The sequence below is a fragment of the Chiroxiphia lanceolata genome, chromosome 11 (assembly GCF_009829145.1).
Source record: "Chiroxiphia lanceolata isolate bChiLan1 chromosome 11, bChiLan1.pri, whole genome shotgun sequence".
NCBI classification, from domain to species: domain Eukaryota; kingdom Metazoa; phylum Chordata; class Aves; order Passeriformes; family Pipridae; genus Chiroxiphia; species Chiroxiphia lanceolata.
Window position 1 is genome coordinate 18,077,197 of NC_045647.1, and position 12,697 is coordinate 18,089,893.

At 38.6% G+C, this 12,697-nt stretch overlaps 3 protein-coding genes across 3 annotated transcripts in view; 2 read left to right on the forward strand and 1 right to left on the reverse strand.

The window, feature by feature from the left end:
• LOC116792532 (serine/arginine repetitive matrix protein 2-like) overlaps nt 1-12,697 on the forward strand; it is a 280,339-nt gene that overhangs the window by 188,206 nt on the left and 79,436 nt on the right.
• The window catches only part of CENPP (centromere protein P), a 127,867-nt gene that overhangs the window by 88,440 nt on the left and 26,730 nt on the right, over nt 1-12,697 (reverse strand).
• OMD (osteomodulin) lies at nt 1,960-7,596 on the forward strand. Its single transcript, XM_032699550.1, is given in 6 exon segments — nt 1,960-2,491; nt 2,494-2,694; nt 2,697-2,897; nt 3,446-5,051; nt 5,773-6,457; nt 7,548-7,596. Coding segments are annotated over 4 exon segments (1,257 nt in total). The 3' UTR covers nt 3,769-5,051; nt 5,773-6,457; nt 7,548-7,596.

A 12,697-nucleotide genomic window follows, 5' to 3' on the forward strand; every position in this document is an offset into this window, starting at 1 on the left:
CAAGTTTGACCATGACACAGGATTCCACACAGCCTTTGGCACACACAGGCTCTGGGTCACACCAGATTACAACGATATATTAATACCACAAGTTTTGTTACTACTTTTTTTTTCTTAGAGCTCTCTCTCTCTTGTTCAATTCATAGAATATATCATGCATTAGGCAATGACCACTAGGAATCATAGGAAATTAGGAATTTTTAAGTCTCATCTCCTTTGTTACTGACAGTGTTCAGTAACCAAATATTAAGAGTATCAAGGAAAACAGAGTCCCTTGAATAAGAAACATGGATGTCATTATACAAACCCCTGAGAATATCTGCTTTCCTCTCTCTGCCTCAGGGTTCTGGTCCTATACTGAGCAAAGTCTCTAAAACTTTTCCATGGTTTATGTGCTTTGACCTGCAATGTTACATTTTGACTCATCTGCTGTTGTTTAGGTTGAACAGCCTGACATGACTCACAACTGCTTATTCTGCCAAATAACAGGGTTCCTCTGACTGCATAAAGTGCTCTACAATGTTAGTCTGGCTTTGCAAAATGATTTGTCTTTCACAGCATCAGGGTTTCACCTCAGAAGGGTACTTTGAAGGCCAGGTAGTTCACATCTATAGAGAACATAGGATTAGAGAAGCACAGGAAGACTATGAAGATTTTTTGTGATGTGCAGACAATGGTTGAAGTGTATTGGATTTAACTAAGTTATGGGAATGGAAAAATCCCATTTTTATAATTATTAACACACAGTACTAAGTCAGCTATGTTTTGTGGAAAATAATAGAAAAACAACATAAAATGCCACAGAACATACAATCCCCGAAGCCACATAAATTTCTATTTTACGTAATATACGATATTTCCAATCTATTTCAATGTTCTCTTTATAAACAATCCTGGGATTACCTCACCTTAGTCCAGGACATATATTTTTAACAAAAATAACTTTGTTTAAAACCAAAAACAATAGACACAAGCCATGGTTTGGATGCTTAGTAAGGCAAGCAGTTTCTTCACAAGGAAGGTAGTACAGCACTACCTTGGGTTATTTAGAGAGATGCTGGAATTCCACCCCTGAAGATCTTCAAGAGAAAGTCGAGGCTGATCTAATCTACTGCTGGAGATGGAAACACTTGAGCAGCAAGTGGCTGCCCCATCCCTGGGAGTGTCCAAGGCCAGGTTGGACGGGGCTTGGAGCAACCTGGGCTAGTGGAAGGTGTCCCTGCCCATGGCAGGGGCTGGAATGAGATGGGCTTTAAGGTCCCTTCCACCCTAAACCATTCCATGACTGTGATTCTATGAAGTCACTTCCAAACACTTGTGTGACACTGGCTATGCACCAGAGTGAGGATAACAAATGTGTTTACAAAAATGTGTCTAATTAGGGTATTATGTGTAATGGGTATAATTAGGGTACCTACAAATACCTACAAATATCTGTGTATAATTAGGGTACCGCTGTGTTTCTAAAGGTCTGAGGAAAAAAGTTACTCAGGAATTCCATCTGCACCCATTTAAAACTGAGTTATAAGGCTGACGCTTAACCCACTGTCCAACACAAACCTCAGTTATACCACTTCATAAAAAAACCCTTCTGCAACTCTGCAGTAAATTAAAGTGAGACAGGAATGAAGACTGGGATTGTTTAACACTCCCAACTGGTGTCCTGCAGTACCAGGCACAGGACATGTAGAAAGCTGTCCCTTGTCTCAAGTCAGACCAGAAAACTTCTTTTTACTTCAAGTACAATGAATTTGTTTATGCTTTTTTTTTCTTGAAAGGTACAGATCAAAACTTGTTTTTGTGAATAATGGCACTGACAGCATTGCCAAAGAAATGCACTGTTCTACTTACTTCATTACGTATTGCTGCTTTTTAAAGTTAAACTTACACGTAATTTACTTTATGACTATCTAAAACTTAATTTTCCTTCTCATCAACAGGTGAATTTAAATTCAACATATGAATTTAAATATGGGGATTCTGAGCCAATCAATCCTTCACCTCCTCTGGGCTGCTTTGGTCGTTTGTCAGTACGAAGATTATGATTTCGAGGATGACTATGAGGAGCCAGACCATCAAACTCCATATTATTTTAACCCGGACACACAAGCTGAAGTTCCTCGCTTTCCTTTCCCAGCTGAGTGTGCCAGGGAATGTTTTTGCCCACCAGCTTTCCCCTTGTCCATGTACTGTGACCATCGGAAACTGAAGACAATACCAAACATCCCCAGTCACGTCCAACAGCTTTACCTGCAGAACAACGACATTGAAGCTGTGCCTGCAGCACCATTCACTAACGTCACCTTTGTGAGGGAAATCAACCTCAGCTACAACAAAATCAAATTCCATATGATTGACCAGGGGGTTTTTGCCAAACTTTCAAGCTTAGTGCAGCTTTATTTGCAACATAATGAGTTAGAAGAGTTTCCATTCCCACTGCCCAGCTCTCTAGAGAGACTCCTCCTTGGCTCCAATAAGATTTCCCGGTTACCTGGGATGCACTGGAAGGGTTACCCAACATCACCACGCTGGACCTTTGCAGTAACTTACTTGATGACTCAGTACTCAAAGACAGACCCTTTTCCAACATGAAAAATCTAATGCAGCTCAACTTATGCAACAACAAGTTACAGACTATGCCTCCCGGTCTGCCGGCATCACTTGTGCACCTCTCTCTTGAAAATAACTCCATTTCTATATTCCAGAAAACTATTTCCACAGACTTCCCAAAATCATTGCTCTGAGAATGTCCCACAATAACCTGCAGAACGTTCCACGCAACACCTTTAACCTCCCCAACCTCCTGGAACTTAACCTCGGACACAACAAACTGAAAGAAGTATTCTATATTCCAAGAAGTTTGCAGCACTTGTATATTGAAGGCAATGAAATTGAAAGTATGTTGATGGATACAATTCTTTAAAAGCAGAAAACTTAGTGGATTTTTGCACTGGTTGTGGGAGGAATGCAGGGAGAATATCATCCCATCTTCTTCAGGATGCATTGTAAACACATCCTCAGTCATTTGAGAACAAATTGGTGAAATTAGAGAGGATTTGACTTTTCAGTTTACCCCTAATTCGCAATTCCTTGTAAAATTTAATACCAGTTTTCATAGAAGCAGCTAAAAACTTTTTGAAAATTGCTTCTGATGTGGCAACTGATAAAAACATACAGACAAAAGGAATTCCAAAATATTTCATTCACATGAAATACTAATTACAAACTGTAGTGGTAGTCATATTTTTTCTTTTTTTACTCCACAACCTTACACTCTGTAAACCCCAAAACTGTCATCACTGCCATTTACAAAACTGATTTAAAATGCAAAAATGATATTACTGCGCAAAAATATTTTCCACTTTCAATTTCAAAACGTGAGTTTCACTTTTGCAATAGGTGTTGAATTTCTGCATTTTAACTAAGATTTTTCACTCCCTTGCAGATATAAACGTTACTTTGATGTGCCCAACTCTGGACCCACTGAACATCCACCAGCTGACCTACATCCGCGTGGACCAGAACAAGCTGACGAGCCCAATCAGCAGCTATGCCTTCTTCTGCTTCCCCCTCATCAGAACCATCTACTATGGAGAACAAAATGTGACTCTCAACAAGCCAAGCCGGCTCAGAACACCGGTGTTCCGGCGGTTCTTAACCCCAGAGGAATACCAGGAAGCAGAAGACAATCACGAAACGCACAGTCAAGACACCGAAGAAGATCACGAAGCAGAAGGCAACAACTACTTCTATCCTTACTTTCACTGAAGGAATTGTTAATGAGTGTACAGGGAAAGTTTCCCTTAGTTGGGGGTCATTCAGAGCCACTCTAGAACAATTGGATAGTCTGGGATGTTTAATATAGATGTGTGGAGGTCGGATTTAGGGTAGGGAAGTGTCCTCTTATTGGCGTAGTAAAAACCAGAACAGCAGGAACAAAGAGCACTCGCCTGAGCATCAGACAAAGTCTGATACACACCTGGGTTGATGGTGGGTTCACCCTTGGGTGAGCAGCCTAAGTTGAAGAAAACTGACCTGAAAAAGCTTCTGTGTTCTAAACAGCAAAATGCCTAAAACACACATGAATATCATACTATATAGGAACAAATAATTAAGGGTAAAAATCCTCCCAGCTCTGCATCCTACTGCTGAGAGCAGAGGAAAACAGACGCACTAGAGAGCAGGGCAGGAGGGTAAGGTCACAAGAATACTTCCACAAGGTTCCTCCACATCCTCCAGAAATACAGATGTTTCTTCTTCCAGTTTCTAACTGGACAAGAAAATCAATCTTTGAGGTTTGATTTTTCTCAAAAAAATCAAACCTTCCCCATTCTCTGTTTTAAGTGTCCTGACAAGGTGTATTGTAATATTTACTTCTCTGTCTGTACCTCAACTATCACAATCTTTCAAAGATATTTCAGCTTATTAGTAACATAGGCAATACACAACCTTTCATCACACTCTTAGAATCTAGGGAGAAGTATGAGTATTAACACAACTGAACCATTAGCATTTACATTTTACCTGTGCTTTAGCCCATGCTACTTCAGAAGACATATAAAACTGTAATATAATCTTCTTATTAGAATTGTTAGTCAGGTAGAACAGGCACAAATAGAAGCATTCCAGGTTTTTTAAACTATATTTTAGACTGTCCCTCTGCAAAGCTAATAACAGTGAGCTACATTCTGCTTCAAAGTAGAATTAAAAGTGCTTTAAGTAACCTGAAATACTGTATAATCCTTGAGCTAGGTAGATTTTTTTGGTGTCTTATGCCTAGAAACAGATTCAAATAACTACAGGGTAAGATAACACTATAGAACACTTTATTGCCTTTTTTTTTTCCTTCTCCATTTTTCAGCACTTTTTCCCCATTAAAGCTTTGTTACCTGTGAGGGAGAATCACCATTTTCAACAGGAAAAAAAAAAGAATGCAAGCAAAAGATCCATACTACCAATTTTACACTGTACTTTGAGTATATGAAAACTCAAAAAGCTACAAAAAGTATGTGAGCAGATTTGTACTGGTGTTTCTAGAAAGTTACACCCAGGTTTGTTTTGTTTTCTCTTACAATGTCAGTTGTTTTTTGAAGCCCACCTTCATATATTTTGGTTTCTGATGAAACAATTTTTAAGAAAATGAAAACACCTAGTGACACATTTTTTAACATAAAGATTCATTGTAAGCCCATGAATATAAGCTTGTCTTCCTCTTTCTTAAAACATGTTTATTAACATTTATCAACCTCTGGCTCATGAACAAGGAACATATGCATACTCATTAAAATATGTACAAATTTAGATATATTTATAACTTTATAGCTTTATCAATATAAACATGGAGTATATGAACCTTAGGGAACCTTTCAGCTATTTCAAGTTTTAAGTGAATGGTGCACAAAATGCAGGCTAAAATAGAGGCTTTTTTGAAAGGTTTGCTCAGCTTTAAAAAAAGGACACTATCCTTCTATAGTATGAATATTATATCTTCTATCACAAACTTCCTGCTTTTTAAAATCATCTCTCAAGCAAAGCTTAGCTTTAGTTTTAAAGTAGAATTAAAGATATGAACTTTGCAGTAAATAGTTATATACATCTTTTTAAGTCAAACTGACAGTTATTGAAAGCTTTAGAGCTTATGACATTTAACTCATTTGAGTCTTATTATATTTAACTCCTTCAAATGGAACATGAAAATTGTATTACAAAAAGAACCATTATAACTCACTTTTCTTTCAATTAATATTATCATCTCTCATCTGTGGCAAATAGGACACTGTTCTTCCAGAAGGATTTTAGGCTGATTATGAAACTAAAGACTTGCCAGCTTTGGAGAAACACGAATTCCTAATAAGGAACAGAATTCATGGATATTGAGCTGAATACAGTTTGCTCTGGTAAGACTGGGAATGGCTTCTGTAAAAGCCATGATGCTCTCTGCCCTTGCAAATCTCTTGGAGTTCTCTGAAGGAATCATGAAGGATGTGGAAAAGGGAGATCCTGGTCCAAACTGCCTATAAAAATTTCTGAGAGGTTTTTAAGGAAGAATGAACGGTCAGTTCTTACTGTGGAGGGATCCCACTGGTGGGAGCTTTGCTGGAATTTATTCAGTTTAAAACACTTGCAAGAGATGGACAAACCAGGCTGAGCAGGGAGCACTAAGGGTTGATGAATGACTGCAACAAGACCTTGGGATGCTAAAGCAGCCAATGAAACTCATCATTGTTAAATGAGAAGTGATATCCAAGGAAAAGATGGAAGCGTGACCTCATTGCCACCACTCAGGAGCAAGACTCAAGTAGTTCAGTAGGTGGTTCAATGAAAAACACTGGCTTGGTACCCGCAGCAAACTCAAATAGAGTAACTAGAGAGAAAGAGAAACAAGAGACATCAAGGCACCACTATAAATCTGTGATTCACCCAGACATTAATCAAATTATTGATTCCAAACCCTCAGGTAGTTGGTGTAATTACTATGGCATGATTAGAAAAGGATCTGAGAAGGCCACAAAGGTAAGGAATGGCTTCTATCTAAACAGCATAGAAGGCACTCACCAGCTCAGCAAAGAAATTCCTAAGAGGAGCTGCAGAAGATCCCCACAAAATTAGGAGCTGCACAGACAGCATGGATCCAGGGATCAGCTGCTCCGGGACAGGGGCAAGGAGCCATCAAGGGATATGGCCCAGGTACAGACTGGACAAACAGACATTTGTAGCAGTGAAAAGTCAGCCCTTAAACTGAGCTCCCAAGGACACAGCAGCAATTTTACATGTGTTTCAAGAGAAGACTGCACAGGTAATTGTATTTCTTGGAAGAGATCCATTACAGGTTGTTAACAAAGCACAGCAGGTACAAAAGAGCTGATCTGAAAATAGCTGGAGAATGGAAGAACATTTGAAGACAGGATGAGACAAGGATCCTACCTGACTGTCCTGTTCCCACTCTTCCCAAAGCATCTGCTTATGGCCCCTGCTGGAGACAGGACTGCAGACAGGTCCCACTGACCTTTATGGCTGATTCCACAGCCAGTTCTGTGCCCTCCCTACCCTCAGCTCTGGTAACGTGCTGCTATTGCTCCTCACTACCAGGAAATGCTGAGTGCCTCCATATCGTAGAATTTTAAACTCTGTGGGGTTTTTTTTTTTCACACTACCAACTGTGGTTATATTCCAAGGCATTTTCTAGCTCCTTAAATTTGGGAACAGCATGCCTACAATGCTCCATGCTGCAGTGTCCTGTAGCAGACACACATCCACCCTGATCCAGGTACTCAGAGCAGCCATGCAAGTGTGGAGCTCTGGATAAACCAATTATACCACTACACAAGCACCAGATTTTGGTAGCAAAACATCCTTGTTTCATGTTTGCTCTGGTATTTAGTTTCAGAATATTATTTAGCGGTTTTAAGAAGAAAATAGATTCGTAAACTAAGAACTAAACATGTATTAAAATCTTATTTATTTCATCAGTAACAGCAAGATCTAACAAGCATCCAAACAGCTTAATGAGCTTATTTACAGCAGAATCAGAAAATACAGAAGCAAAGCCTGATCTGGTTCACAACTCAGTGTCTCCATTAGCAATTCAGTAGAAGCATCAGCCACAAGAGGTTATTGTAAAAAATAAAAATAAAGGAAGATAAATAATTGCATTTAGTTATTTAATCCAACTGTCTCCATTTCTTCCTTTAGCCTCAAAAGAGTGGGAATATATTTTACCTTTTCCCATTTTTTTGGAAGGTATTTCATATTTATAAGAGTTACTTTTTGAGAGACTTACTTCAGTATTCTGATAATAAAAGTTATGTGGATTAGCAAAGAGTTCTTTATAGAAAACAGATGGTTTACAGTTCATGTTTTCTTAGTTTAATTTATTCACATTCCACTTTTACAATATGTATCCATTTCTTTCTTTGTTTCTCAGTTTGATCATTGCAAGTAATAAACATAGGCATTTCCTACCTGAAAAGCAGGAAAGGAGAACATGTTATATTTTTAACCAAAAAAAGTATACACTGAAGGGATTTCACAATCATTTCCCAGCACTGCTGCAGGGGTATGAACTTTTCAGCTATAAGCCAAATTGTGTGTATTGCAAGTTATGGAACTCCACACATACAAACATTTATCATCTGATGTTTTAAAGTATTTCATCCAAAATTTACATTTCTAACAACCCAATTAATTTAAAAGAAAACCACATAATAATCTTATAATTCATTGTATAAATTCATCTTCTACACAGAAAAAAAAGAATAAATTAACCTTCCCCTTTGTTATAAAAGCACAAGACAAGGAAAAGCAGGTAAATGAAGATGAGCCACAGACACAGAGAGTAAAGCAGATGCTACAAAGGACATAAGGAGCAGATGACAGGAACACTGATGTAAAATATCTGTATCAGGGCACTGACGCTCAGAGCCCTGACTCGAGTGTCCCTGTGGACAGAGTAACAGCTCTCCACAAATGATGATGTTGTCATAAAGAACTAATGCCAATTCAGGAAGGAATTCTAAGAAATTTAAATAAGCTGCAGTAGGTTGGCTTTGTGTCAGGATATAACTGGTGATATAGCAAAGTTCAGGAGAACATGAGCTCCCCAGAGGGGTCTGGGCAAGCAGACAGTGCTGTTCCTCCAGGGATCATTCACATTTGTTAACCACAGCTGGACTGCTGTTTAATATTGTGCCTGATTTTTATTCATTTATAACACAGTAACTGATAAAAGGACTCTTCCTTTTCATAAATACAAGAAATAATGTCTTCAGCTTCCAAAAATTCTGATTATAAATCAGAATCATATGGAAGGATGTCCATACAATCACTGAGTCATTTTTCATCTGTCCCTGTTTTGCAGCTGGTGGCCCTAACAGTGACCTAAACTTAATCTAATCCACTGAGCCTTGGAAATTGTTGCAACTTTTCATACAAATACTGGAGGTGTTTATGCATAACTATTTCATCTCCAGCACTTTTTTAGTCATTCTGAATCTTGAAGAGCGTTCTAAGCTTTGTCTCTACAAGATGATAATCATTTATTTTACATTTCATACCACCTCTGAACCCTCCTCCTTCCCCCCCTGAGCTGGAATATACTTTCTTTAATGTTACCCAACTGTTCTATAGTATTGCCTTCAGCCCAATTTCTGTGCAGGGCTCAAGAACAAACCAGGAGACTGTTTCCTCCTCCCTTTGGGATACTTTTAGTTCCCTGAATGAATGCAACCCCAGCACAAGCACTGGCATTAAACTGCCTTAAAACTGTTTTTATCCCCTGTATCAGGACCTCAACAAAAAGCAGAGGGGGATGCAGGACTCACAGAAATCTCATATCACAGAGCAGTACCAAAAAGAGAAAAGCAGTTTTAGAAGGCAGAATTAATTCCACACAAGTGTCAAGCAGAAAAGGCTGTATTTTAGAAAATAAAAACTACGTAGAGAACAACCTCATGAAGTTATATTTAGGTTAAAAAAAGAAAATAAAAAGATAAACACTGAGTTCAGTTTTAACATCACTTCATGCCTTTGTTCTCTCTAACAGAAAATCTATGCCTCGCTGCTTGTAAATTATTTTGCCCATGTTATCAGGCTGGTTCAATAACTCACTTTTACTCTATAAAACCTTTTCTATTATAATGATTCCAATCCAGAACAGTTCATCAACATGAAGTGGTTAATCACACTTCACACACAAGACATGCTAAGGAATATTGAACGTGTTGCTTTCCACGTGGAGCAAAAATATCACACACAAAAAGAAAATTCAGCACCCTGCTCAGGTCTACAAATCCCCAGGAGTCTTTAAAAGCTTTCCTAATTTCTCCCCATCTCCTTCTGTCACAGACAAATTTCTGGCCAGGAAAAGACACTGACTTTTGGACATTCTGCATAAGTGATTTTCAATATTCACCATCAGCACAGGTCAGCTGAGCAATAATCCATACTGCTTTTTTCCAAGAATGCTTAAAACCAATCAAACTCAAATTGCAGAACTGGCCAATATTGTCCTTTAGAGAATATGATACAAGAGGAGAGCCAAGGTCTTTAAGCAGCTGCAAAAATACACTTTCTTTGCCTAAATATAGAACAAACCTGAGTACTCACAAACTTTGAAAATCTCAGCTTTGGTTTATTTCATAAGGAGTATCTTGAAGCATTAGTAGAAAGGTGAGAATGGAACTGAATTAGTCCCACTAAAGCTCTGAGCAGGGCAGATATGAGGGCACTTGGAGTACAAGATAAATAGACTGAGCTGGACAGCAGCCAGAGCAAATAATTCACAAAATCTGCAAACACAATCTTTCCTCAGGTCCTCCAGGATGTTTTCAGCTTGATTTTTTCCTTTATCTGCTCTTGACATATAAACTGCACTAAATACCAGATTCCTTCCCAGATGCTGAAGAAGCTTTAGGCGCAACAGATAGTTTGGATTGTTACCTTCATTTCTGTCTTGCTCTACTCCCCACTTTTCCTATTCTGCCATCCATACCCATCCAACTTCTCTTTTCTGTCTTTCAAAAGAGAATTATTTTTTATTGTTTAACCTGATAGAAGGCAACCTTGGGCAACAAATGTTACACCTACTCTGTATGCAACCCTTTTCCCCTCAAGTTAAGTTTTTCTGGCAGGAAATCCAGAGAACAAGTGTCCCTTGTCAAACTGGCTTGGGCTCCCTCTACTAGAAGCAAATAAGTGTTGTGCTTCATTTATACCTTCAGCTACATTTTATCCTTACAAAACTGTAGGGAAACGACCACTGCTCAAATTTAAGCCAGGATTCCATGTCAACAAAATTAGTAAAATGACCATTTTATATGCCAAACACTTCAGGCAAAAGTATTTTGTGGGGAAATCAGTTGGTGCAAATTAGGATCTTGGGGAAATCAGAAAGCCCACCATGAACATTATCAGAAACTGGAGCTCAGTGAGTTAAAAACAGCTTGTTTAGGTTTCCAAGACAGAAACCACCTTCCAACTGCATAGATCCCTGTAACCAGAGTCCAAGCAGCAGATTTCCATACATCCAATTTCCAAGCACTAACAGTGCCTAGAAAGCACTCTCTGCTTGCCAGGGTATTCCTGTGAGCTCCCCTACTGCCAGTGCATAAGACCACATTTTCATTTCACATGACCTGGATCCAGTCTGAGCAGGAATAAAGCAACATTGGTGCTGGAGGAAGCACTGCTGCCCCTTCCTTGTCTGCAGCCACTTGTCCCATCCCTGTCCTTGAGCTGATCTGAGCATCTGGTACACGTTCAGATAAAAACTATTTTATCTGACATTATTTGCTGATATATTTTCTTCTTCCTGACACAAGGGATGACAATGCAGACAAAATATGGCACTACTGTTTTATTTGGCACTGGCAGTAAACATTTACTGCAGTATACATATACTGTAAGCCAGACCTTGATGACATCATGCCAAATGAATTAACATATCACTCTTTGAATGTATTTGTAAGTAAGTATTCACGAGTTTTTTTACAAGTGCTTGTACAAGAACAGTGAATATACACAATGTTTTGTGATAAGCACACAAATCTTGTGATGTAGATCAGACTTTTCACATTTTCTGCAGAAGTTATTCCTAAAGTCCTTTCATCTTGCAGATCAAAGTAAGCAAAAGCTTTCTTGCACAAAGACTTTCTAATTTTTCAAGGCCTCATTTATCTAGTAGTTTTCTCTCATTTTTAAAGTTGTCATATATAAGGAAAAAAAATCCAAAAGTATTCCCAAGATATTCCACGTGCCTCGCTGTGATTCAAGGATTTCAGTACTTATAAAATCAACTATGGTGAAAATATAACAGATATATTTAAGATTTTATCTTGCTTTCAGCTTCAACACTTGATACTTTTTTCCCCCTAGAATAGTTATCCTTTGATTACATTCAAGCATTGGAAACACTTGGATGCCTCAGAGCCAGAGGAAATCTTGACCTGGCTGTTTGGCAGAGGGGTGGCAGCTGAAAGGGGTAAGAACAAAGCAGAGCTGTGTCATGACTTCTGAAACACGTCTGAAGCCAGGAGGGCTGGGCAGATGGTACTGCCACTGCCACCTGACACTTCCAAACCTTTGGTGTTCCAGCAGAACAGCATCCAATGTGATTCAGGGTCCAACTTCCATTATTACTGAGCCTGTTCCCTTTACATCTGTTATATCATTATCCTAGAGCAAGCTCAAAGTCCAAACTATCACACTGTTAAATCTGCATGTGAGATAAACTAAGAACATTATTATAAAACCCTAATGAGTTCAGAAAGTGGTAATATTATAAACTCACAGAGTTTAGGGAGCAACTGGCTGTAGTCACTCTCCCATTTGCAGATTTACTACAGACATCTGGTCTCTAGACAAGGCAGCACAATAAACAAGCAAAAAGTGCATAGTTTATCCCCAATATTACTCTAGAAAAAAGAAAAAAAATTACCTTGAAAGAGAAATATAAATCTGGATATATTCCCACTAGATTTTATTGCTACATACTTTTTAAAGACTCGAAAAAGCTACTTTGTAAACTTTCAAGTTGGTCATCTGGCTCCCATTTGTGCTGCCTGCCAAAAATACATAATGAGGAAAAGGATGGGGGAGGAAGAACTGCATTACAAATCCAGAAAACTGCTGCTCATAGTTCAGATGGAAATTCTACACCTGGACAGCATTCACTGAGTTATCTATAGAACTGAAACAGAGC